General features: G+C 40.8%; 1 protein-coding gene across 1 annotated transcript in view; it reads right to left on the bottom strand.

The window, feature by feature from the left end:
* Window positions 1-3,790: 3,790 nt before the first annotated feature.
* Window positions 3,791-25,329, bottom strand: part of KIF25 (kinesin family member 25) — a 45,304-nt gene continuing 23,765 nt past the window's right edge. Inside the window, 7 exon segments of the mRNA XM_076335537.1 lie at window positions 3,791-3,978; window positions 5,224-5,379; window positions 8,002-8,199; window positions 10,737-10,888; window positions 16,351-16,527; window positions 17,610-17,759; window positions 22,207-22,281. Coding sequence (XP_076191652.1) covers window positions 3,821-3,978; window positions 5,224-5,379; window positions 8,002-8,199; window positions 10,737-10,888; window positions 16,351-16,527; window positions 17,610-17,759; window positions 22,207-22,281 — 1,066 coding nt within the window. The 3' untranslated portion in view covers window positions 3,791-3,820.

The following is a 25,329-nucleotide window of genomic DNA, read 5'->3' as shown; positions in this document are numbered from 1 at the left end:
CAATCTGTACTTCTGGGCCAAATTTTGGACTTGTACCTTGAAGGCTATTGTCTGAGTCTAGATATGTCTAGATGTCTCCTGCTAACTTTGTGTAGGTCTATGTGTACGCATATCTGTGTATTTTACCCTAGACGAGCACTTGCTGCTATTAGGACTTGGGGATTGGTCTGGCAGAGTCCCATTTTCCCTGCCCCATCTCCAGATCTGCTGGCTGTCCTACAAGCCAGAGCATTCGCTTGTGCGGGGAGAGACACGAGCTCAAATCCTTTGTCTTTGAACTGGATCCAAATTCTCTGCTTTCTGGGAGGGTGCTTGGCCCACGGGTTAGAGGATGTGTGAGTAGGTTGCCAGGGGTGAGGGGTGCTCGCAGTGTGGAAGCAGCTGCCACTTTTACGTAAGGTGCTTGGGGTACATTGGCATGAATACCAGACCCTGGGCCTCCCAGGCAGCTGCTGCCCTGGTCAGGCTTCACGCCATTGTCTCTTTGGCCAGCTTGACGGTAAACCAGGATGCTGAATACCAAAGTATTCACAAGACCAAATTCTTTTGCGTTTGCTGTGTTTTCAATAATGGGTAGGCTTTTTGAGGAGGATGTGGAGGCTCTAAGCTACTGTTGCTGAAATGGTTTGCTCAGCTCATCTGCAGGGCAAGGAAGAAGGCAGAATAAATTTGAGGGGGTCATCTGAAAGCCAGTCCAACAGGTAGCTGGGGTTTGTGGTGCCTTGCATCACTGTGGGAGGAATGCCTCTTTCCTGCGGCTAGCCAGGGGATGGTGGAAGGTGTGATGTAGCTGAGCACTGGTTGAACTGTCACAGGAGAAAATGGGGGGGGAGAATGAGAGCCCAGCAGTGAAAGGTTAACCTGTTGACTGCCACCAAGGCATGCTGATTGTGGATAGGAGAGAGGACACCCCCCCGCCCCATACTGAGCAGCACTCCCTCTGAAACAGTGACCCAATCACCCGGCTGAGCAGGCAGGGGTAGAGCAGGGTTGAGAGTGCTCTTGCTTCAGTGCACCAAGAGACCAGCTAAGCTCTGGATTATGTACTCGTGGGCTTCACTGAAAGGATTTTCTCCTGATTTATATAGTTTTTACTCTCATTTGCTCGTGCCCCTGCCCTCCCAGAGAGCAAAGCTATAATTAGCAAATAGACTACGTGGGCTCTCTTAAAAACAACCACCTTTTTCTTGGTGCTTTTATGACCTTCTGTCTCTGTTTATTAGAACACTTTCAAATACCGCTTTCTTTCGCCCAGTGTTGGTATGTGTGTTTCAGCTTTACAGTGTCAACATGATGAGGACTGGTTTATCAGGATAGGTTTTAGTCAACAACGGAAACCTTGAAGTCAGCTCCGTGATATCAGTCACGCCTGCTTTTCTAACATAGCTGTTATTTCAAAGCATAAAAGATCTGAAAACTAAAAGAATTACAGCAGAGAAGTATAGGGCCTTGCACACGCTGTTTTCCTTGTTCCTCAGGACATTAGTTGCATGTCTGAAGATCCCTGCCGCTCCTTCAGGAGGTCCGAGTGAACCTTCGGGCAGAAGACAATTCAGCTTAGATGCTGGAGTAAATCCATTTCACCCTTACAACTTCTACCCTTCTTTCCTTCAGTGCATCACATCTGACACTGGGATTGAGCAATCATATCTCTATAACCCAGGAAATTCCAAAACTGAAAGTTCTTAGAGCAATATGTTAACTTTGTTGCTCTGCATATCCTGTACACTTCATTGTGTTAGGTCAAACAGCGAGTGATACGCTACGCTGAGAAGGAAAACAGGAATAGGGAATGCTGCATATGCACAATTTGGCAGAGCCAATGTTAACGTAGAAACTTAAACTTTTGGTATTTGCTGATACTTGAGGGGTTTATTTCTCAGCTTTAACAATAAGTATTGCTGCTTTTCCCCTACCACACAGATTGTAAATAAATGCCAAATTTTGAAGAGCAGCTCCAGAAAAGAAAGTGCAGTTCATGACAAGTTACGTTTCTATGTAACACTTAGGAAATGCCAAATCCTTAAAAATATTTGAGGAACTTATTTAAAGATGCTGGTGGAATCAGCTAGTCCTCCCTTGTCACTTAAGCTCTTTTAGAGCTTCTAATCCAGGCTGCTTTAGTAGCCTAGCTGTCATGAGACGAAGGTGAGCTCGAAGCTGCCTGCTCCTATGTTTCATTTAGTGTCAGAGTAAGGAATGTAAGCCTGCTTTCTCACCTGAGATTGCTTTAGTGACCATTCAGCTTCATAAGGTCCTGTGTCCAGATTCTTTTTTCTACCTATCTGTTACTGCTGGAATCAGGTAAAGTTAAGGCATTTTTTACCCTCGTGACATTATTTAGGAAAACAAGTATTATTACAGCTCTCCAGTTGCAATGCTAATGTTCTGAGCACCAGAGCACTGCATGCAACACAGCAGCTGTTACATATTCAAGGGTGAAATTCCAATAATAGTATGCTATATAATCTCTGAATAAATATTTATGCTTGTGAAGGTTAAGTGACTTGGAGTACTATAAACTCCAGCCTTTTGGGCAGGCCACTGCAATTTAAGCTTTCTTGCAGTGACCTACCAATGACCTCTCTCCCAGTCTAGCAGCAGAGTGATTGCTGGAGGGAAAAATTCAAAGTGGATCCTGAGGCCTCTGCTGAGCAATAACGCAGCACATAAAACACATCAGATGTTATCTGAACCCAACTACTCATCTCGGAACCACTTCTCATCTCTAACATTGCTTAAATTTCCTTGAAACTTCTCCCAGTGTAACTTCATTCACAAACCCTGCATGATGTTGTCTCAACGTTGGTGTAAGAGGGTGAAAGCCTCTTGAAGATGACAAGCACCATATCACAAGCTGGATTTTTGATGTTTTATTCACGTGATGGATGGGAAGCGCGTAGTTGTCCTTTTCTAAGGTTGTGATGTGGTTAACTTGCTTCAGAAATGTAAGTGAAACAACAGGCCAGACTTCTACTAAAACAGTTGTACCAGTTAGGTCCCATTAGCTATTAGGATCTGAAGTTCAGGACCTTTCGGCACTCATGGAGCAAAAAAACCAAAACCCAAAACAGGCAAAGCTGTAGTCTTAGTGAACTCAGCAGAGTTGGGATTCGCTCCAACCATTTAACCTGAGTGTGTTTTCAAAAAGTTGTATAATCCCTCATTTGCTTCCTAAGCTACATTCCAGAGGGATAACAGAAACAGCCTTATTCCTTTTTCTCCATCTCACTAGTGCCATTATTTCCTACCTAAAAGCAGAGAACAGAACTCCATTCAATACAGCTGATGGGTTCCTTTACAGTCCTGCCTCTTGATAGTGCGTTAGGAATGACCCCATCCATGCTAGACAGAAGAGCAAGCCGCGATGATGTGTCTCATTTTAATCCAAGCTGAGGGGAAGTATTTCACTTGCTGCTTTGAAGCACTGGAATGGTATTTAGACTCTTTGTCTTCTACTGAGAAAACAGAATGCACCCTTGGCCTTTCAAGGGTGAAAGGTCCTAAATCAGGGCTGTGTTGACTTAGTTCTACTTGCCCAAAGGAAACATATCACCAAAACCATGTCTTGAAGTAGCTTTCCTAAAAAAGGCTGATTTATTTCTATGCCATCCCATCATGGTTGGTAGCTGTTGTCAATACTTGCTGTTATCTTTGGAGCAAGAACATTATCAGCAGGTTTATGGCTTACTAATGCCATATTGAGGATTGTTTATTTTCTCTGGCAGTTGATATCTAAAAGAATGGCTTTAGGACAACAATATACATTTCAGTCTGAGGAACTCATTAATAATACTTTAATCCACAGGAGTCTTAGGTTTTATTTTGCTTTACTCTGCACTGGGAAATTTTTTTTCTTGACTTGTCCTCTCTGAACTTGCCGAGCACGAGCTCCAAATCCCAGAGACTGCATGGATTCTGTTAAGTATTTCTGGTCAGGAGAGATGCACAGCATGACCAACAGTTTAGCATCACCTCCTAAAAGCAGGAAAAAGACAAAACATATTTATTTACCTCATTATTTTCAGTAAGTTATACACTGGTAATGTATTGATCTACACAACGACGAGCATAGGCTACCATTGCTTTTATGAAGCAGAAGACTGTACATGAAGATGGCTGTTGAAAACAGACAGCTCCTTCAAGGGGAGTCTATATCTAACAATAAGGTATTTGCCCCAGTGGAATAAATGTTTCATGATTTGTAATGTAGATTTTTCCCCCCTTATAGCTTCACCAGTTAGTCTGCATGTATGTTATGGGTCTGGGCACTTCAATAAGCTTTGTCAAATGTTTGTAAATTCAGGGTAATGGCAAAATGGCTTATTTGTGTGACAATAAAGCAAAACAGACTTCTTAGAAGTTCACAGAGAATGATTAAACAAACAAGGAAATTGCCACTTTCAACACTTCACCTAAACAGTGTCACCCAAGTCATACACCAGGCATGGTTAAAACCAAGCTCAGTGCCCATACAACATAGCTGCTAAACTCACTTTCTTTGGGTTTCCCTTTTCACAGTGGGGACTCCAGCACTAGGTAAAACTCAAAGTTCAAGGAAAAATTAATAGTCTTTCAGAAGCTCTGAAGAACTGTTACCTCAGTCACTGTCAATGCCTTGAAGTGGAGACTAAAGGGCTGATGCTTTCTGGCTGAAGAAAAACGGACTAATATACTATATGGTTGGACAGAAATCTGACATTACTGCAGGAATTACACTTGCTTTAAAACTATTTCTGCACAGATGCAGAGCTAGAGAAGAGGTGATGACCCAAACACAAAAAGGAGTTGTAGCACAGTACCATGCATATGTTCTGTCTCCCTCCTTTGTCTTACTGCTACAGGGCACAATGTTAAGGAACGTGCAAATATGTCACTACACCCTATAGGAATAAAGATCGAAGCTTAACTTGTAAACTGTACCTGACTTGAAACACCAGTGAAATGCAATTATTATCCTTTACACGATCCTATTAGAGATGTTGTGATTATTCCAACTGTATTCCTAAACTGAACCTTGGAAAGAGTAAGGTTTAGCCAAATTCAGGAGGAGTTCAGAACTCTCACTGTGTACTCACACTGCTCCAAAGCCAGAGTCTTTGAATTGAGGCCCACATACAAGGGAGGAGTACAAGGTCATCCTCTAGTTTTACACAACAAAGGAGGGGAAAGATTGAGAAAAGAAATCTATGCTGTTAAACAAAAGTCAGAATAATCCCTCACCTACGGAGTCCTGAAGCAGATGCGTAAGTTTGCTGTTTCGATATGGCACATGAGATCGCTGTTCTGCTATTGCCCCAAGAACGTCTGCTAGGGCAGACAAGCTGCGGTTAATAAATGATGTCTCTCTCAGTGCTGCACCTGTCACTCCAGACATACCTAGTACAGTGTAGAAAAAGGCAATGGTAAGACTAAGCAAAGCTGCTTCAATTGTAATTGTGAAAAATTCTGTTGCTGTATCATCTACTTTTGACGCAGTGTTTTTGAACACAAATTCTGAACCATGACTTCTAGTCCACCTATGCCAAAAGCAAGATGTAGTGATTGTTTACTCCAGGCTGCCAATGCATTGTTCAGTATTTTATATTCAGGAATATTTCATATTCCTCTTTGAAGGAAGGTTAAAGAAGGTTCAGTGCCTGCAGATGGTCTTAAGTATCTCATGTTAAAGTTGATCTCTTCAGCTGTACAATGCATCTTGGCTCCGTATGTATTATGGAACTGAGAAAGTAGGAACACCGTAAGATCAGACAAGACAACGCTGCTTTTGAAAACATCAGTCCACAGTGTCTCCAGAGAGAACCCTGTTGTGTTCCACCATTTTTTATAATAGTTAACTGCCCCATCTGTATCCCTTAGGAAGAACAGGAGTGACGCTGATGGCATAAGCTGCAAAAACAAAACTGTACAGCAGCTGTAAGTGTGAGGAGTTTTTGTTCACCAAAGTCTGTAAGGTGCTGTTCTTCGTGGTATGATTTGCTGTAAGGAAATCGATACAGGAAAACGATGCCCTTCTACCGTCCACCCAGCATGGTGGTACATAGCTATGCTGCCCTTGAGCAACACTGGAAAGGTTTGGTCTACAAATCAAGTTGCACCAATTTCAAGAGGTACTGCAAGCTCAACTCTATGATCAGTCTTGATGAGCGTGCAGTTAAGAGTAATTAATTCCTCCAAGAGTAATTAATTCCTCCTGTCCTTACCTCTGCCATTTGGGAAAGAGAAACTTGCTATTACCATTTAGCATCACATTATTCAAATTCAACCTTTCTTCAGGATAGTGGGTGAGCTACAGATGGAACTGCAGTCAGTTCTCATTACCCAGAGCACATGATCCATGCTAGGCAGAGCTAATGGTAGTGGGATGGTCAGAACGGGCTAACGGTTTCCTCAACTGCTTTCTGTCCCACCTCTAGAGAAACAAAGAGGCTAGGGATCTTGTTTTCCCTTTAGGCCAGTATTTTCCCAACTGGGAGAAAAAGAGAGGTGTTCAAGAGGCAAGTGTGAAAAAGCACAGGAACAGAAAAAAAAACAACCCAGAAGTCTGGACAGTGAGGGCTGGAGAAATGTGACTCTGGGAGAGGATGGGGCTGGAATGGTAGAGTCCCTTTGCAGAGAGGCACAGAGCAAAACAGTTTGGAAGACCCTCCCGCAGTGTGTCAATAATCCGAGATAGGATGTATCTCAGACTAACTTTACTGGGGTCTGTGTCTACAGCCATCCCCAGGCTTCTTTTATAGTCGGTGAAGGTGGACTCCTGAGACAATGGATATCACCCTAAAGCAGAAAACTGCAAATAGGTGAGGGGGTAACATGGTTAAACTGCTGATTATCTACATTTGGTCAGATGAACTTCCACAAAGCATTAGCCGAGTTTTCAAACTGAAACCTAGTTTGCTAAACAAGGACTGCTTAGTAAATGCTGTAAATGATCCAGGATGGCTGTGGAGCTAACAAGGCAGGGAGCTGATCTACATTTAAAGTGTGAGAGATGCCTGCTACTGCTGCGCACTTAGATTTGTCCACATTTTAAAACAATTACAAGTTAACAGCTGCCCTCACTTTTATCAGAGTAAGTCCAACATCTTCAAATCTCCACCAGTGTAGCTGATGGCAGAGGTTAGTCTGACGTGTGTGCTGGGCCACATCTAACACTGATGTAAGTGAGCACAGTTCTGGGCTTCACTGGAGGATCTGGCCCACTGAGCCCCAAACCAGGTAAATGTTTGTCCTGGTTGAACTGAGGGAACAAACACACACGCTGTTGCTCAATTACATGTTTACTAAACAGTTTCCAGCACTTAGAGCAAATGAAAAAAATAATGTATTATACTAGGTTTCTCTGTAGAACAAGAGTTTAACAGTGAGCAACAGCAAGAATTCTTGGCAGTAAAGTAAAAGACTCTTTCATAATACTGGTTCAGTTTTCAAAACATTATTTCTGGAATGGTACATTTGGCTGCATGGCTTTTCTTGGTAAGAAAGCTTGTCCTTTAGGAAATAATCAAGTTTTTGAAATTATTGTGTGCACAGAGGAGAGGGGAGGAGGAAAATACTTTGAAGAAACAATGAAAACAATATTATCTTTTCAACGCTAACTTCCTCCAAGACTTTTTCCACAATAAGGCGGAAAAACCCACACATGGTGATATGAATTATTACAGATATTAGTAATATTTAAATAATTTATGCATTTTAAACATTTCTGTACAAAGACATGCTAATTTTCAGAGTAGAAAAACAGGCCTAATAAAACCAGTCTGAACAAATATACCTATGATATGGGTAACCGCCCTGGGCTTATTTTAGGCTTATGCAGTGAGATTTTCAGTTAAACTGTACCAGTGTAAAACTGGAACAATCAGGCCCACAAATTTGTGGGTTTAAACCATCCCCTGTGTGAAAGCAGGGTAGCACATATCCCTACATAAAGAGGTAAAGGCAACTATTGTAACCTAGATCTGGGAGGATCCATGCCCATAAACAGACGCGTTCGCTTACCGACGCACTCGCTACCAGCCAGATCCACCAGCTGCAATCTAGTTTTCACTTGCTTCAGTTTCTCAGAGGCTTCAAGTTGTGCCGGTGAAGAGGCTCTGGAAGAAGAGGTGGATTTATTGTCTCTCATTTTTTGCGGAAAGGTGCAGGAAACCTCTTTATTTAGTCTCTGACTGGTTTGTTCATCTTCCCATGAAGTACCTGGTTAATGGAAAAAACAAACAAGGGGAGCTTCTCGCTGACACTGGAAATTGAGATGGGGAAAAATGGGGCATCAATAGCAGAAGTACAGTATCTGCTGGTTTAGGCTATTCTAGCAGAAGCAATATACGAGTCAGAATCAATGGCACGGGCAGGCTGAATGACTTTTTCTATCTTATCTAAGGTTTTGTTCATCAAACCGATCATACCAGTTGGTAACAAAACTTGGGTGTAGGTTCTCTTGTATCTAATATCCTCGCTGTTCACACTTGAATGCGGAAAACAAGAAACAGGAGTCCAGCAAGGACTTTAAAGGGCATTTTTTAATGTTTTAGATTGACTGAAACCAAAGTGAGATTTTGAATGTTTGGGAGCAGTAAGCTCTGAAGTCTGTTTCTATGTATTTGAAACATCACCTGCTGGTGCTCTGGCAAAAAAACCAAGTTCATCCTGCCTCTTCTATTTTGTTCTTTGCTGCTGTTCCCTCTAGACTTCCTTCAGCCCTCATATGCCACTGCTGCATCTCCACGTGATGAGCTATTAGCTTCAACAGCATTACTCCCACTTGTTGAGGTTGGTTACCTACTACTCCTGGTAGTTCTGTAGCTGCATTAGACTGCTTCATATCCTTCCTCTTCCTCAGCAGCAGCATCTGGCTTTCACGCTCTACTGGGAAGGAAGACAAAGACAGATTCTCTGGGAAAGCTGCTTTGACATTAGCTTAGCAGGAGTATATGCAAAAGGACTTTCCTAAAGCAGTTTTGCTTTTTTTCCTTCAGTGTTTTGCTTTTCATCCTCTCCCTCTCTGAAAGACATAAAAGAATAAAAGGCACACACTCTGCTACAGGTAATAGAGACAACAGACTCTCTTGGTGACTTAAAGAGTCTTGTTGCAATAGTACAAAGTTCCCAGCTGCAAAACTTGAGTAAGGAACAGACTGAATTGGGTTGCAGCGCTCTGTACCTCTCCAGCTAGGCTGTTGCTAAAACCCGAGCTAGCTGTCCACAGTGTAGACAGAGCAGCTGTGTTGGTTTACACAAAATAAATGGCTTCAGGCCATACAGTGTAAAAATAAGTGTTCTCACTCCTCTTCAGTTTGAGACAAGGCAATTAAGAAACTGCTCTCCTCAAACAACAGATATTACTGAAACAAAATGCTAAAAGACCTTAATCAAACCTGAAAAAGTGCTGGCTTGTCAACCCTGGCTTTAGGTGCAGAACTCATCACAGACTTTACAACTTTTTATTTAGTGACTTACATCTTTGGTGTTGAGATATTTGACAATTGCACCTAGCTTTTAAATCAGGAGTTTCTCCTTTTAAACAAGACAGAATGCGCTGTCACACTGCTATAGTGAGGTCCCATTTGCAGTGCTGCTCTGCCCCCCCATATTGCACATCTTCATCCATGCGCTATGAGCTGAGAGCCTGAGTCTGCATTCAACACAAATCAGACATTTCTATGGAGCTTTGCTGCCAGACAACACGGCGTAGTAGGGTGACCGCAATTCCAAATGACAAAGGGAAGTCTTGAGTAGACCGGATGGCTGGTGCGCTAACGGTGCACACACTGTGTTTTGAAAAGTAACATCTGTCTGATGGACAAGAATCTGGAACTGGCTAGAGCTCACATCTGGAAAGCTGGAGCTGCAACTTGTGAAGTAACTGTGTCTTTTGGCAAGGCCCATAGGTAAGCGAGGGCACTGTTTGTTCTGTTTTGCTAATATTGTCGGTTTAATTTCTGATAGCAATCTAAGGGAAAAAATGTTAAATATTTTCCACTTTCTAAAACCATATTGTTGTTGCAGAGTATGAAGGAGATGGACCACAGCACTGGAAGCAGAGAGCCTAATTACAACATGAGCAAAAGAAAACAAAGTTAACCCCCAGAAGCTGAAGTTATTCCTAAAGCAATAAACTGGTAAGTCTTGGTGTGGTAATGAAAAGGAGAAATACAGGTTTTGCCATAGTAAATAAGACAACTATGTTGTCTGTTCCTACAGTGGCCTATTATTAACAGTTCAAGAGACTCTGAATTTAATGGATGTTTTTGCAAGGCAGCGGGTAAAAAAATAATTCTTTCTCACCAAAAAACAAAGCATATGATGATCCCTAAAACACATGGTTAGCTTTACCACAAACTTAGCATGAATATGGTATGTCATATGAAGTGATTTAACTATTGTATTTGAGTATCTATCTTACTGATATCTTTTCTATCTTATCTTACACCTTACCTTATGACTTACTGATAAAATTTATTTCATTAGTTGTTTCATGCTATAAAACTTCAAGAACTCTAAGTCAAGACATGTAAAGAAAATTGAAAAGTTGTTATGAAAGTGAAAGTTTCAGTAGCATTTAGACATCAAACTGGTCTGTTATTTAAGAACGTATGCAGAAGTTAAACAGTGGAAAAGAACTGAGGGAATGTATTAAACATGGGAAAAAAGAGGAAAAAACAATCTGAAAATCTCTCGGTCCACAAACTGCAAAACAACTGGCTCTAGATGTATTTTAGTAACATCCTACTTACCAAAGTTATCTCCAGAGACGATTGTGGTTATGGTCAAGGTAACTACCAGATGAGAACGAGAGGAATGAGCATGCACCAGTGTTGGGTGCCTGACTCTCAGCTGTAGGCCTTTGTTGACTAGATGCAAAAATTCAGATGCATTTTCAACAGTCCTAGGAAGTAAAGAAACAAGCAGAAGATTTAACTGACTCACAGTAAAAATCACATGAGAAAGCTGACAACTTAGATGTCAATCTGAGCATTTCCACTTCCTCACTCTTCTAACTTCTTATAGTAATCTCAGTTTTCAGCTGCACAGACAACTGTATATAGACTTGTTCAGGTGGGATATAGTCCAAGATGCAAATTCAAGACAAAAGCTGTGATGTAGTACTGAAAGTGCTGAAGAAGTGGCCCATCAGCCTTGCAGGTCTATAGGTGCTGTAGCTCAGCTCTAGAAGTGACTGAAATTTCTACACCTCCACACTTTGGAAGAAAAGACAGATTTAGACATTCCTAGAATCTCTGGTCTTACAGAAGTGGAGTTGTCCAGTTCATGTTAAGGTAGCTCCTGTTCTTTGGGAGGTACAGAATTAGGGCAAAAAAAGAAATTTCTCTGGGCCTTTGAAAATCGTATTTCACATTTGGAATTAAATCCAGAATCCTTGGGAAAAAAGTTCAATTCCACTGTTCAATGAGCAGGGAGCACAGTGTCAGAATAGACAGGCATAAGTTTCTGTAGACCATTTTATCTCGGACTATCTGTTTTCTTTTCCAGTTAAAGGAAATACTGCAAATATGACCAATTGAAGGGCAAAAACCTAACACAGAAAGTGAAATAAACTGATTAGGTAAAGAAAAAGACCACTGTGATTTCCCCCAGGTTTGCGATGCTTAAAACAAATGAGGTAAGATTGCCTACCCTTTCCTTTCACTGCATTGCCTTCTTCAATAATCACTCAAGTTACATCACCTAAACATTAGTTTCTAGATGGGGGTATAAATTATTATGACTGCATATCACAGCCTGGTTACTGAATGCCCTGTAGTACTAGAAGCATTAATAACTCTCCTGACAGGCTACAGGCTTGGTTCCACATGGCTGCAGTCAGCAAAAGCAAGCATGTGATAAAAGGCAAGGCCTGACTTAGATTTGGCCGATTTCAGGGCACAAACTTATTTTATGCTAGAAGAGCCATACTTGAAGAGTTCAGAGACAAAAGAGCTATACCCGGCTAAAACAATTTCCTCTGAAAATAAAGCAAGGGCATCTTAAGAACAGAAAACCACTATGCTTACAGACACTTAAGAGAAGCAGCCACTTAAAAGGCAGTTCCCTGTGTAACCAGGGCTGCAGGAGCTAAATGATCACTATAGACTTCGCCGATCAATCCTGAGCCGCACGTGCTGGCCTCCCCTGTAATATCTCTGCCTCTGTGCATCCACTGGTAGTGTCTCCCTGGTTGTTTGACCTGGCACCAGCAGGGAAGCAGTGGCTCTAGTTCCTACTGTCAGAGAAAGCAGAGCCTCACACTGGGGTGATCTGACTATTGCCTCAAGTCCAAGGAGGCAGATCTTGCCTTCCTGAGTTTTGAACTGCATCTTCCAATAGCTAGCCAGCCAGGACTGGACGGCCTGAGAGGTAAGCAGCCTTCGCTAGGATGTAGCAACAGGCAATCGGCTTCTGCAAGCTGCTGCTGTGCACTGGCAAGGGGTCAGTGCTACAAGCTGCTGTCCTCTAACTAGCAGAAGGAGATAGGCCTCAGGGTATGCTGTCAGTGCTGGTCACCTACTGGGAAACTGCAGTTGACTTTGGAGGTAAAAAGCATCCCCAGTCCAGTGCTGCAAGCTTGGCACAGTAGCTTCTCAGCAGGACTGACAGTAATAATTTTTTAGTATAATCTCTACGACTTTATCATGCTGTATGTACCGCATGTTCCAGGACCAGATTCTACAGAATCTTCTACAGAGAAGCCCTGTTGTGGTTAGGTTAAAAATTTGATGCTGAATGTTCTCCAAAGTCAACCAAGCCATAAAAGAAGAAAGAGACTGAGGTTTTTGTGATTCAGTAAGACGTACATGTTAGCAGGAAAGAGACTACTGTACTTTAATGGATATATGGAGAAGCCAATGAGACCCAGCAGGCCAATACATTCTAGATGAAATATTATCACAAACGAGGATGTGTTTTTATTCAAAGCACCAGCTGTTTACTTTAGATTTCGGGCAGCTGGGTGGCCTCATTCAATGGTTCCCTTACTTTGTTTGGGTTTGCTTTTTCTTATTAACCTTTATGTGTAATTATTAATATAACCTGTTTATGAATTGGACTTTTTTCGCTGCTTGCATTGTAATTGAGATACAAGTCCATATTCTTATTTATATTTGCATTAGAATTGAGTATTTATCAATTGATTGAGATAATTGGTTTTTAAGAGGTGCTTAGTTCAAGGCACCAGGTTCCTTTACCATAAATTAAAATTTACAGAAACAAACAGAGCAGCCATTTTATTAACTAGAAGGACAAATGAAACCTTATTGCAGCCTTTAGTTCTTGTCTCTATGGCACAAGTCCAGCAACATCTCACCTCTCCCTTCCCCAAAGCCTAGGAAAAGAGATGGGTCACCCACTAACTATGCAAAGCTCCCTTGGGAAGGGGAGTAGGCATTTTTCAGGAATGAAACCAGGCCAGCCTCTTGGTTACTGAAATACCATAATCAAAAATTACTTGGAGGTTCTGATGAAGCAGGAAAAATTTAACTCCCATCATACCCACACTATATGCACCCATCTTCATTTTCTAAGTCATATAGTTCCTTTCTTCTCTAGTCAAAGGAAAAAGATTAGCTCCTTCAAGAAAGATTCAGCACACATAGGTTAGGCTCCACTCCCAACCTCTTCTGAAGGAGTTTTTCATTCCCTTGACAGCAGAGCCTTAACCAGATGCTGAAAGTTGGAGTAGAGTCACAGTTGGGGAAATCCAAGAACAGAGACTGAGAGAAACCCACCAGTCAGCATAATGCAGACAGAGAGGGCAAAAGGATTCATCACGTCAAGCTCCAGTCATTTCTAATTCATTCCATGCTCTGATGGAGCATGCAGAGTGCAATCAAGGATGCAGAATTTCTCTGGAAATCATATTTAACCTTAAGACTGAAGAGCAGGCATACCCCAAAGCCAAATGTTAATCCTTTCTAGAATATTGCAGTGATTATTATTTCACAGAAAGAAAGGAGAGTTATATAGCCCCCATGATGAAGAAAGTCACTTTACAATTTCTCTGGGCTCCCACTTTTCTATGAACAGTTCAATGGCTAGAAAATACAAGCCAATAAATGCGTATAACTAGGTAGAATAAAAGTATGTTTGTGCAACTCTCCAGTACATTCTTGTATTTTTATCAAGGCTTTCTGGCAATAGCATCAACCCACATAAACAAACAACTACTAGTCTGCTTATGTGACTAAGTCCCACAAAACAAAAATACTGCCTTGAATTATTTCCACTGAGGGTGCATTTTATTTTAATTGGCGGGGGTGGGGGGGAGAGGGATGCTTTTCATATCTGACTTCTAATTCCTCCTGGAAAAGTAGAGATTAGACCATGACAAGCATTATTATAAAGAATTGAAGAAAAACATCATGTTTCCCCCAGAAATGTAGAACACTGTAATACTGTGATACACTTCAATAGGGCAAGATGTTTCTTTTCACAAACATTATTTGGCCAGGGAGCAGAACATTTTTTCTAAGTTTCTAGACTTCTCTGTAGCGCACAAGCAGAAATGTTCACTTCTAGAATCTGTTCACATGCTGGGTGCTCACAGGGAGACGTCCAGTAGTGTAATTCCACTGGGTAGCACCACTGCTCTGGTGCCATGTGCGGGTGTGCTCCCCCCCACAAGCCCCGCGTAAGCAGTGACCACCCGTGGGGGTCGTGATGGCTGCATCCAGCTTATGCTGGGCTTTGGGGACGGATGGCAACACAGTAGCCAAGGGCTGTCTGAAGCAGTGACCCAAACGTCTTGCTGGTACGCAAAAATGACTTACTCTATTATAGTGGACAGCCCAGGGCCTGTTGAGCTCTCCTGCGTGGCAGCAGGCTGCGTGGCGGGGCCTCCCCTTGAGTAGGGATGCCTCTGAAGGTTACTCCTCAAGGTTGAGAGATTCCTTGCCGCAACAGATCCTCAGTAAGTGACTAATAGCATGCTAAACTTTGAAATCTTAGCTAAGTGATATAAAGGATTAATTGCGCGCATATAATCCTTTAGACATAAACTGTTGACCAAGTCTGGGACTAGGATTGGATCCAGCCGCACCTGGACTCCTCTCTGAGGAGGAGTTTAGAAAGCAAGGGGGCCCTTTCTGAACCTCGTGACTCAACGGGAGGGTCTCCCTGACAGTTTTGTCTGACCCTGTCCTCTATGCAGTAAATAATCAAGTGTACCTTGCCATCGAGTCTTGTTAAACCACTGTTGCATTTACCATTGAACTTTGTTAACTCACTGTTTTCTATCAATGAAGTGTATTGTTGCTTCTTTCTTACAAGTGAAGTGCAGTCTTGCTCCATCCACAACATGCCACTAGTACTGCTTGTCATAATTTTTTTTGCTCATGTTGATTTACAACTAGCATAAACAACACAGCCATTACTAAAATGAAGCATCCAAAACAGATTCACTCTCGTTAATGGATGAATTGTTATGAACATGTGATTTTTACCATCTAGTTAGCCAAGGTGTTTAACATAACAAGAAAGTATTATACATTTGCTTTGTATACTATACATACGTAACACCAAGAATCATTCCCATGTGTACTAGAACAAGCCTTTGTAATGCTTAGTAAGTACAAGAAGGCATTAAAAAAAGTATAGCTGTAGCCTTAAACATCTTAGTTCTCCCTAAACCATCAAGATGTGTAAGTAAGAATCAAACTTACCATATACCAACGCTGGGAAGGTATACGTCTTAAAACTGAATGGGTAGAAGCTTAGCTGCTACTTAGCTTTTAGTTTGAAGAACCTGGATTTTCAAGAACTATGGGTTCAAATGCCAGCATATCAATTCCCACTTTAATGCCTCCAGTTATGAAAACAGAATACTAAGCAGTGCAAGATGGGTATTTATATTAAAAGATAACTTAAAATCTTACTCTAACGTACTTTTTTTTAACTTCAACGTGTGTAGGGAAAGCTAACACTCTACAGCTGCTTAAAAATCTACAAGAAGTACATACGTTTCTGTTATAACCTGTAAATTTTATAATTTGGTAAGACTGAAGGGAAAGCGCTTTGTGACTGGGTTACCCCTTTTTTTACATCTGACAAGATGCTCTAGATCCAGCAACAATGAAATACACAGCTATCTTCGGGCATTCTGAGTGGAACATGCCTAACGCAGGAGTATAACCCGAACTAATTGTACTGTTATTTCTGAAAGTATTTCGACATTTGCCGCCAACTGCAGTCTAATAGACTGAGCTCATGGAAACAGTGAGAACTGTTCTTTTGCATATGGTTAGGACTCATTGTTTAGAAGCGATAACTGGTGCCTATAATGCAATTTCGTGACAGCTATACATTGCATTGACACCAGATCATGGTCGGATGATAAGGATCAAATCGTGTACTTACTCATGCGTAAGCAATGGAACATCGCTCTTTCCTTCTCTGGTTGTGACAACATCGCGTTTGACACCAAATACTCTTCCACAACTGTCTTTGGCCAGAAGATCAAAAATTTCATTATTATACACTTCTACAACAGAAACCTCAACCCAGTAACTTCCTGGTGGCTTTTCTGAAATAAGCCTGGAGAATAAAAATAGGAAAAAAAAAAAAGAAAAAAGCCAAAAAATGTTGAAGTCAAACCCCAAGTGAACAATCTGTAAATAAAGTTCTATTCTTTAATTGTAATCTAATTACAATCTGATAAAAGTGCTTATTAACTATCCGCAGCTGTGGTTTTGCCTCATCCACATGCTAATGTTAAGCTGAAGAATCAGAATACAGTTAAATTATACGTGAAGCAGTAAATAAAACTTGATTTTCCAAACAGCTGTGCCAGCTTAAACTGTTTTTCTGCATTAGCCTCCCTCCCTCCTCAAGATTCTTTTACACCATTTCTCTGCTGGATGTTAATTGCATTCAGAGCTCAAGATATGATAAACTCTGGCAGAGTGCAAGCAATGAATAGGCAGAGATGGTAAACTGCCCAGCTAGATCTGTAAGAGGTTATCTGTCCACAGCCTCAGAAAATTCATAAATTAAGGGCTTGTCTATTCAGGAGAGTATTTACAGTTAGACACAGTTATTCTGTTACAAAATTGGATCTTTGATTTATCTTATACCATTCTCCAAAAGAAATATGCTTAGCTGGAAAAACCTCTAATGGCTCTTCCATTATAACATAGCAGCGCATCAGTTCAAATCATGCATTCAACTAAAAAAATCTGAGAATTCTCAAAGCAAGAACAGATTGTGGTTAAAAATTCTACTACCATTCTTCTTGGGGACTGAGTTCTAATCTGGATCCTCTTCATCTACTCCAATTGCCAATTTTCACAAAACTTGTAAGAACTTAATTATCTTTTGGACTCCCACAACTATGGTTGAAACATATTCAAAAGTTAATTAGGAGTCTGAAAGACAGATGGACAGATAACAGGCAGCAAGACTGCATAATCTTATTTTCTTAGAAAACCAGACTAAGCAGGAGAGAGACTAGAAATCTGTATCAAAAGTCAAATATAAAATGGCAGTTAGAGAAGCTGTAAATCTTAATCATTGTGAAGCTGAAATCTGTAATGATAAATACATTACAAACATTATTTCATCCTTTCTATAAAGTTTAAGGTCACTGCCACTGAGACGAGCCTTTACTTAGTTTTTACCTGAACACCTCTTGGGTAGCTCGAGGAATAATTCCAAGTTCTGATTCATCTTCTATGGAGAATGCAAAGTTCTCCTCTAACTGTGGTCCCAACATTGTGTATGTCTTCCCACTTCCAGTTTGCCCATAAGCCATGATACACACATTGTACCTGAAAATTAAAAGGGCCTTCATTTATTTTACCATTACCAAATGTGTTTGTAAAGTGGCAAGTCAAACCCCAAACAATTTGGGAACACAAACTGAAACAAAAAAAAATTCACTGCCCCTGCAGATTTCTTTCTGGAGATTGCAAAATCTGACAGAAATCAAAGTACTGCTCTCATAACATCGCCTAAACAGATTTTATTTTTTAAGCAGAGTTGAGGGGTTGCTTTTAAGCAGAGTTTAAGGGATGCTTAGCTTGGAATGACTGATGAGGTTACACCTCCTGTCTGCCCAACTTCCAGTTCACGCACTACTGAGCTGCTTGTTAATCAGCTCCTGAACCACTGCATTTTACAGTACAGCATTTTAAAGTAAACCATGGCTGGGTTTGATTTGTCTTGCAGTACTATGCTGCAAACCACAGCACTAGTATCTTAACAGCTGGGAACAGTAAACTCTTCAGCTCTTGTAGTCTTTTTCAGTCAGGCTCATCAGTCACAGCCCTCAGTCACTGGAAAGATAAGACAGACCTAATAATAAGAGGCACAAATTTTAAACCAAATGCATTAGTTCAGTATAAGCATGCACACAAAGACTACTCTGGAATAAAGGTGGTAGGAACTGCTCTGGTATGGACTTGTATAAGGTGAAAATGTACAATGTCACTGCAGAGGTACAGGCACCTATGAAACACAACTCATCATCTTCTGAAGTAGACATGTAAAATACATCTAATGAACAGAACTCTGAAAATGCCTGTTTCTCTGCACTGAAAATAATAAAAAAAAAAAAGTCCACAGCTGTGAGCTCTGCTGTGGATGTCTGCCCCGCAGGGATCTGAATTTAGATGTATGAATCCTATCCAGAAAGTGTGTTTCTAACACAAGTCGGCTCAAAGTCAACATCTTAAGCAAAACAAGTGGGCAGATACAAATGTATCCAGCCACCGTACTACTTTGTATTGAGGACCAGTGCTGTACCGTGCAGCTGAAGGTTAGTCCCGGCTCCGCCGCGTCTGCTCTGCAGCACCTGCCAGCACCTCGCTGTTGCGCACAGAACTGTGCCAGCAAAAACTCTTGGAAGACATGCAGTTACGCTGACAGGACTGCTCCTTCCCTGGATTATCTTGTTTGTTCAGACACACAACATTAGCAGAACCTCCATACATGGCGAGTGCTTTGCAGTATGCTGAAATTTCTGCTCTACTAGCGAGTTGCAAGAATGGGCTTGCTCCTGTTCTGCCAGGGAATACAATTTCACTGCCTAAGCTATACCTCCTCCGTGGGCAGACCTGAACAGCTGCTTTTGGTTATCCGATGCTTCTCCTCATATCAAAAATGTTTCAAGCACATGCCAGCAGCTTCAATGAAGACCCCTCATCTACTTGTTTTAAATTTATGGTTTCAAGTAATGAAATACTTACATGGCCATTGCAGAGAAATATATTTGCAGCAATTTTTTGCATATTAAACATGCCTGGAAGCAATTCTTTTTGGAGGATTATTTAGAAAGCTTTCTCCTGTTAGAAAGAAATGTGGGCTGATAAGTAACACAGCAAATACCTGGGTACCCCTTCTGGGGATGCAAAGTCAAAGTTGCAGTCAGTGAACCTATAGTAAGTTCCCTCCACGTTTCAGGGTGCAGAGTATAAAATAGAAGTCTAGTCATAGATTTGATGAAGTAAAGGAGATAACTGTAACTGAAAATAAAGAGCACTACAGCAAAATGAAATGTGCTAGAAATTAGGGCTGTAAATCTGAAACAAGGGATTTTTGTAAGTATTCACTGCTGGCATAATTCTACTTGCATTTATGTCAGTGGAAAAGCTCCCACTAATTTTGGTAGTTTTCAGCTAGGCTAACAATGAGCAATTTTCACAATTCTACCCCTAACGCACACTGCCTCACCAACCTGTAGCTTACTGAGACTTCTAGCCCCGCTGCAAAATCAGAGATATCTTTGGAACCAAAAAGGGAGCCAGAAGTTTGCAAGTAGTAGCTTTCCTTAGGAAAATCAGAATGGAAGTCTTTTTAGAAGTCCCTCAAACTTTCATATAGTCTAGCTATTCAAATTTTCCTTAATTGCTACTTGTTAGAAAGTAAGCATCATGGACAAAATAGTTCTGACAACATACAGGTGATATGATTGGAAGCTAAGCAGACAGGTGCTTGTAGCATTGAAGATAGAGATGCAAATCAGGTATCAATTAGTGATAACTTCTCTGCCAAAGCCAAAACAGTATTTCAGTAAGCCCAAATGAGCTCAAACTATCCAAAGCAGTATTATATCTAAGTCGGCACAGGAGAGAGTGAATTGTTGGGTGATTCAACAAAAGGACAAGCAGCAGACTAGTTTATATTTACCTAGTTTACTTCATTGGTGTTCTGGTTCCAACATAAGAGTTTCCAACTCTAGTTCCAACAATAGAGCAATCTGAAAATTTCAGACTACGATTCACCTATGTGCCCTGACATTTCTCCTTCTCCACTCTGCTTCATTGGTAATATTCTTGTTTCAAAAAGTTCTTATTGTCAAGCTAGAATACCAATAGTTTTGTAGTATATCTCTCCTGAAAAGAGTGCGGGTGTTCAGTATAGCAAAGCTATCACTAGGAGAGAACACTGTTAAAGGAAATCAAAGGAGGAGAAATGTATTCTTTAAAATAAATAAACAAGCTTGATTCTTCAATGCTGTAAAGAAAAGAAATGTTATCTTACTCCCTTGCTGGCCCTGTATGGCTAACTGTAGACTTTGAAGCCTGCTGTACTTTGTCTGTTTTGCATATGGGACAATCTTTTCTTCCTGTATATTTATACTGAAAAATGAAACAATTCATTAAGAAAGAAAAATAAAGAAAAAATAAAGGGGTGGAGCACTCCTTTCTACTTAAGCTAAAAGTTGTTACAGACGACTTTGGAGCCCAGACTAAAACAACCAGGAGCAGCAAAAAGCTTCAACGTTCAGACCAAGTATGTCTGTTTCCCATTTACAATGGGAAGGCTGCTGAGAAACATGGCTCATACGCACAGCCTCGCCTTCCCTGAAAATCTGCTTCTGTTTAAATGGCACTTCTGGAAGGACAAGACAACTCTCTTGTTTTCAATAACAGAACATTTCCTAGCTGAATATAAAAATCCTAGCATTTAGGACAGGATTCTCTCAATGTGGAAATTAGAAAGTGGGAAGTACAGCAGATCAAGGTACAGATCAGATATGTCTGAAGATACACAGGCAACATATTGAGCCAAAACAAACTTACGTTCATTGCAAAAGGAAAAGCAGAGAGAGAAAACAGTGGTTATAAGGACTTCTTCAAATTCCTCCAACCCAGTGGTCCCTAGGTTGCCCAGCTATGGCAACTGTGGTTACTCATCCTTGGTAAACTAGAATAATGCCATACGGGCCATATAGGACTTCCCTTACCCCAGGTAGCCCTTGTGGGCCCCTCTGTGGCATGTGTAAAGGGACAGCTGGGATTTCCCAATATCCACAATATCCTGATATGCCTCTTCTAGGCTGCTTTTAAGAAAAGGAGACCTGGAAACTTCAGTGTGCAGACTGCCAGGAACAAGGATTGCCACTGTTCAACTATACCACTGCAGATGGAAAGAGACTGGCTTTCCCTCTACAGGGAGGGAAAGGTCCATGACAGCTCTATGACCACCATCTATAATTGAGTGGAATTGGAGCGGGGGTGAGAAAGGAGCAGAAGGGAAGTTTTGTATGAATCTCAGTTCAAGCCTCAAGGATTATAACAATATGCACTTCAAGGCTTCTTCGCAAGAGTAGCTTAAGTTGGCTCTAGTATAAAAGAAGAATCACACTTCATGAACTTCAGTGGCTAGAAGTAATTACACATATTTGTTAGTGGTTGTTACTGATCAGTTTTGTATTCAAACCAGAATTCTGTTTTAACCCCAGTGCCTGAAGGAGCGTTAGAACTACGACTGAGGATGCTCAGTTCTGGTTCAACCAGGAATTGATTGTATCACCTTCTATGGCCTGTGCTGTACACCAAAACAGAACAGATGATCAGAGAGTGTTCTCTCTAGCCTGGCAGGCCTTTTATATATGAAAACACTGTTGGAAAAGATGTATCATACTGTGTCTACAACTGAAAAACAATTCTAAAACATAACCTACCAAAACACAAAAAAAGATAGTATCCTCCATTAGAAGCAATGCTTAAGTTTGCCAGAAAGAGACCAGAGAAAAAAAAACTAGTTTTTTTTCCTAAATTTGTCTGCTCTGCTAAATTTTGTCAACAGTGTTTTCACTGTTTATATGGGGAAACAACATTCACTTGGTGTTGAGTAGAAACAAAACAGGAAAATGCAACTGCAAAGCCACAAAACTTGACAGGACCGCCACTATTAAGTCTTTTTTTTTTAATTGATGGATTTCAGTAGATTATTGCCCTTTGGCTTTCTTACTCCCACCTTTTAACTTACCCATCCAGGAGAGATGTTAGCAAAGGGGCCACATCCGCAAATACTGTGTCTTGAGACTCCAAAGCATTATAAACTCTGAGGAGCAAAGTGCAACGATTAACTGAAGAAAAAATATAAACATGTTGTCGCAATACAAGAATACAAACTAGGGAAAATGTAGGCCAGTGACATAAAACTTGTGACCTGCCGACATTTCTATGTCAGGGGACTGAAAATTAGAACTCCAAGGTTCTCGCACACTTTTTGGGAGCGGCTGCTGTCCGTGCTGGAGGGAACGACCCGCAGGCGTACGCTTGTGGCTCTCTGAGCTCATCCTAATCCTTCTGCCTGCCTCTCTGGCAGATGGAGTCTTTTTTCAGGCTGTACTAGATCTCTGTTACTTTTTCCCACCTACCAGACTGTGAAATATCCCTGCTGCCTGTGTCTCCTTTGTGTCACACTAAGGAAGGAAGTGGTCAGGTTGTGCTTCCCTTTAGATGTGGATAAGGTTTGGCAAAAAACAAAAGAGGTACAGAGGCTGCAAACTTGCCTCAGGATTTGTCTCAGAAGAGTCAGTGGCAGAGCAGAAATCAGAAGGCCCCTGAGGGTCATGTTTAAGGATGCAATGTCTTTGTGGGCAGCATCAGCCTAAGGTATTTCCATCCCCACCCTTGCTGAACTATCTGCTCTGAAATAAACACTTCTCACTCGAGGGAAGGCTTTCTTTTATATTGTCATGTGGATTTCAGACTAATTTTTAAACAGAATGAAAGACAATTAAATTGAATGAGTTATTCCACCTCTTAGAAAAGAGCAATGACAGTACAATCCTTGTGCCAAAACAATGATGTCTAAAACAACTGCATAAATTTTTTCGAATTCAAGGGGGAAAAAAGCTAACACAGGGCTCTTCAAAGAATTTTTTCTTCCAACCTTTTCAACTATCAAGTTTGTACAACATACAATCAAGACCTGAAAATAGGAAATCATCAAAGGGAGGAAATTCTGATCGTAAAATGTGGACATCCCAACTCATTCATTTCTTCTCTAGCACACCAAAAACATATCCTCCCCAAGATTACAGCCTGCAGCAGCAAGTACTGTTTATACAAAATGAACAGAATCTAAAACATGAATGTCATTAGCCACGCTTAAGTATTTGAGGTATGAATGTTTATCTTTGCAAAAAGCTTCCTTGTCTGATATCTTTCTGTTGTGATTTTTTTTTCTTGTTGTTTAGCTCTGTTTTCTAATGAGTCATGTTTGTTCTTTACAGCTTATAGCAAAACAACTAATTAGAAACAGGAATTTTGGTAACAGCAAACATAAAAAAGCACAGTTACTTCCCTGTGTATATAGTATACTAGTACACTTCACTTAGCAGTATTCCACAGCTTGTGTATGATACTGCAAGTTTAACTGAACTAAGACATAGTGTGTGTGCTCTTTAGCATTTACTCAAGCCTCTTTGTACATTTGACCAGGATCTGGCCACTACCATCTATAGCCTGCACAAATGTAGATTATGTATTCATGTTCTCCATAAATAAGACTGTACAGAGGGATCACTGATAAACAGATACAGAATTAGAGCCAACCCACTTAGTTCAGCATTTTGTTCCTGACAATAGCCAGAGGAAGGAGCAAGAAACACTATGGCGGCTGAAGACACAATAATTCATCTCTGTGTCTCATCCTAATCCTTAAACTGTAAACTGGCCTCAAAACTGAAATATGAGTTGAATCTCTGTTTCAAAAAAAAAATTATTAGAATTAGTATTCAGTTTCTTTTTGCATCTTGCTGAATTCTTGGCCTGGAGTAACATCCTGTGGCAATGTGTTCCACAGTCTAATTGTAAGTTGCATGAAAATGTACTCTCTTTAATCAGGAAAGGAGCACTTGTCTGGCTTGATGGACAAATACTGCTTGTCTTGCCATTCCACTGATGTGCTGTCATACTACACTGAGAAACCAACAAATATGCAGAGATGTGGCACAATTTGTACTGGGAGGACACAGACACTGAATAGCAATACTCCATCCTTGCTTTCCATGCATACACACATATGCTTCAGTAAACTTTGCACATCAAATCTGTAAGGTCAATATAAGAGAGCAAAAGCACTTCCAAACACTTTTCTCTGCTTCATTTGTCCTCTGCAATCAATGAAATACTCATTAGCACCAAGTCCTCCATCTTAACCAACTAGGCTTCTAACTCAATATGTGTTGAAATTATATTTTTTTCTTAACACATCAAAACATCCCAGAGCTACTACACAAAAAACCCAAACTTAAAAAGGTGGTTTAGAGATGAGAACAGTCATACTGTCTTCACTTGCTGTTGATGGGTTTTGCTGTCTAAGAAAGCAAATAGATTGCTACCGACCACAACCAGGGCTAGAATCAACCAGTCTTAGTAGCCTGTTTGCACTGCAAAGTAGTATAGCCATAGCTAACTATGTCAGGTTCAGGTTCTGGTAGCCATTCAGAGGAAAGGCATGGGGCTCCACGTTACAGTAACTACTCCAAATATTTACTCAACTTCCTAAAGCCACTACTTAGCTGCTGTAGTTCAAATGCTACCAGTACTCAAAGTAGTTTAAAGTTGGCTTGAACTAGTTTATGCTACACTGTATTCACAGCACTGGCTGAAGCATGGACACCCACTTAATTAGCTATCTGAGACCATGAAAGATGCAGCAAATCCAGAGAATCTCTTTCTATAAGCCTATGTATTTTTACCAGAGTGATGACAGATTTGTCCCTGTGTAACAATTAATGTTAATTTCACCTTGAAAATTCTGAGCTTCTTTTTTATTTTGCTAACTGATTTGCCAATAAAATTATAAAAGCATAACATGCTGAAAGCTGGAATTTTCTTCCTGAGCTGAAATCAAATATTTTGCCATTTATTAGTTCCATAAAACTTTGCTAAAAAAATAAACATTTTTGAGTTCATAAGAACCATATGCTCTTCTGTTTATAAAAAAGAGCTGTGCTAGGACACTGAAAAAACATTCCCCAAGAACTGCATTCTTTGGGGGATTTACATTTTTTTAACCCTTTTCCTGATTATCAGGATCTACACCACATGTCCAGAGTCACAGCACCTCTGCAGTCCTGTGTCAATACCATTAACT

Source organism: Aptenodytes patagonicus, chromosome 3, assembly GCF_965638725.1.
Source record: "Aptenodytes patagonicus chromosome 3, bAptPat1.pri.cur, whole genome shotgun sequence".
Lineage (NCBI taxonomy): Eukaryota > Metazoa > Chordata > Aves > Sphenisciformes > Spheniscidae > Aptenodytes > Aptenodytes patagonicus.
This window is presented reverse-complemented; position numbering and strand designations above follow the sequence as displayed.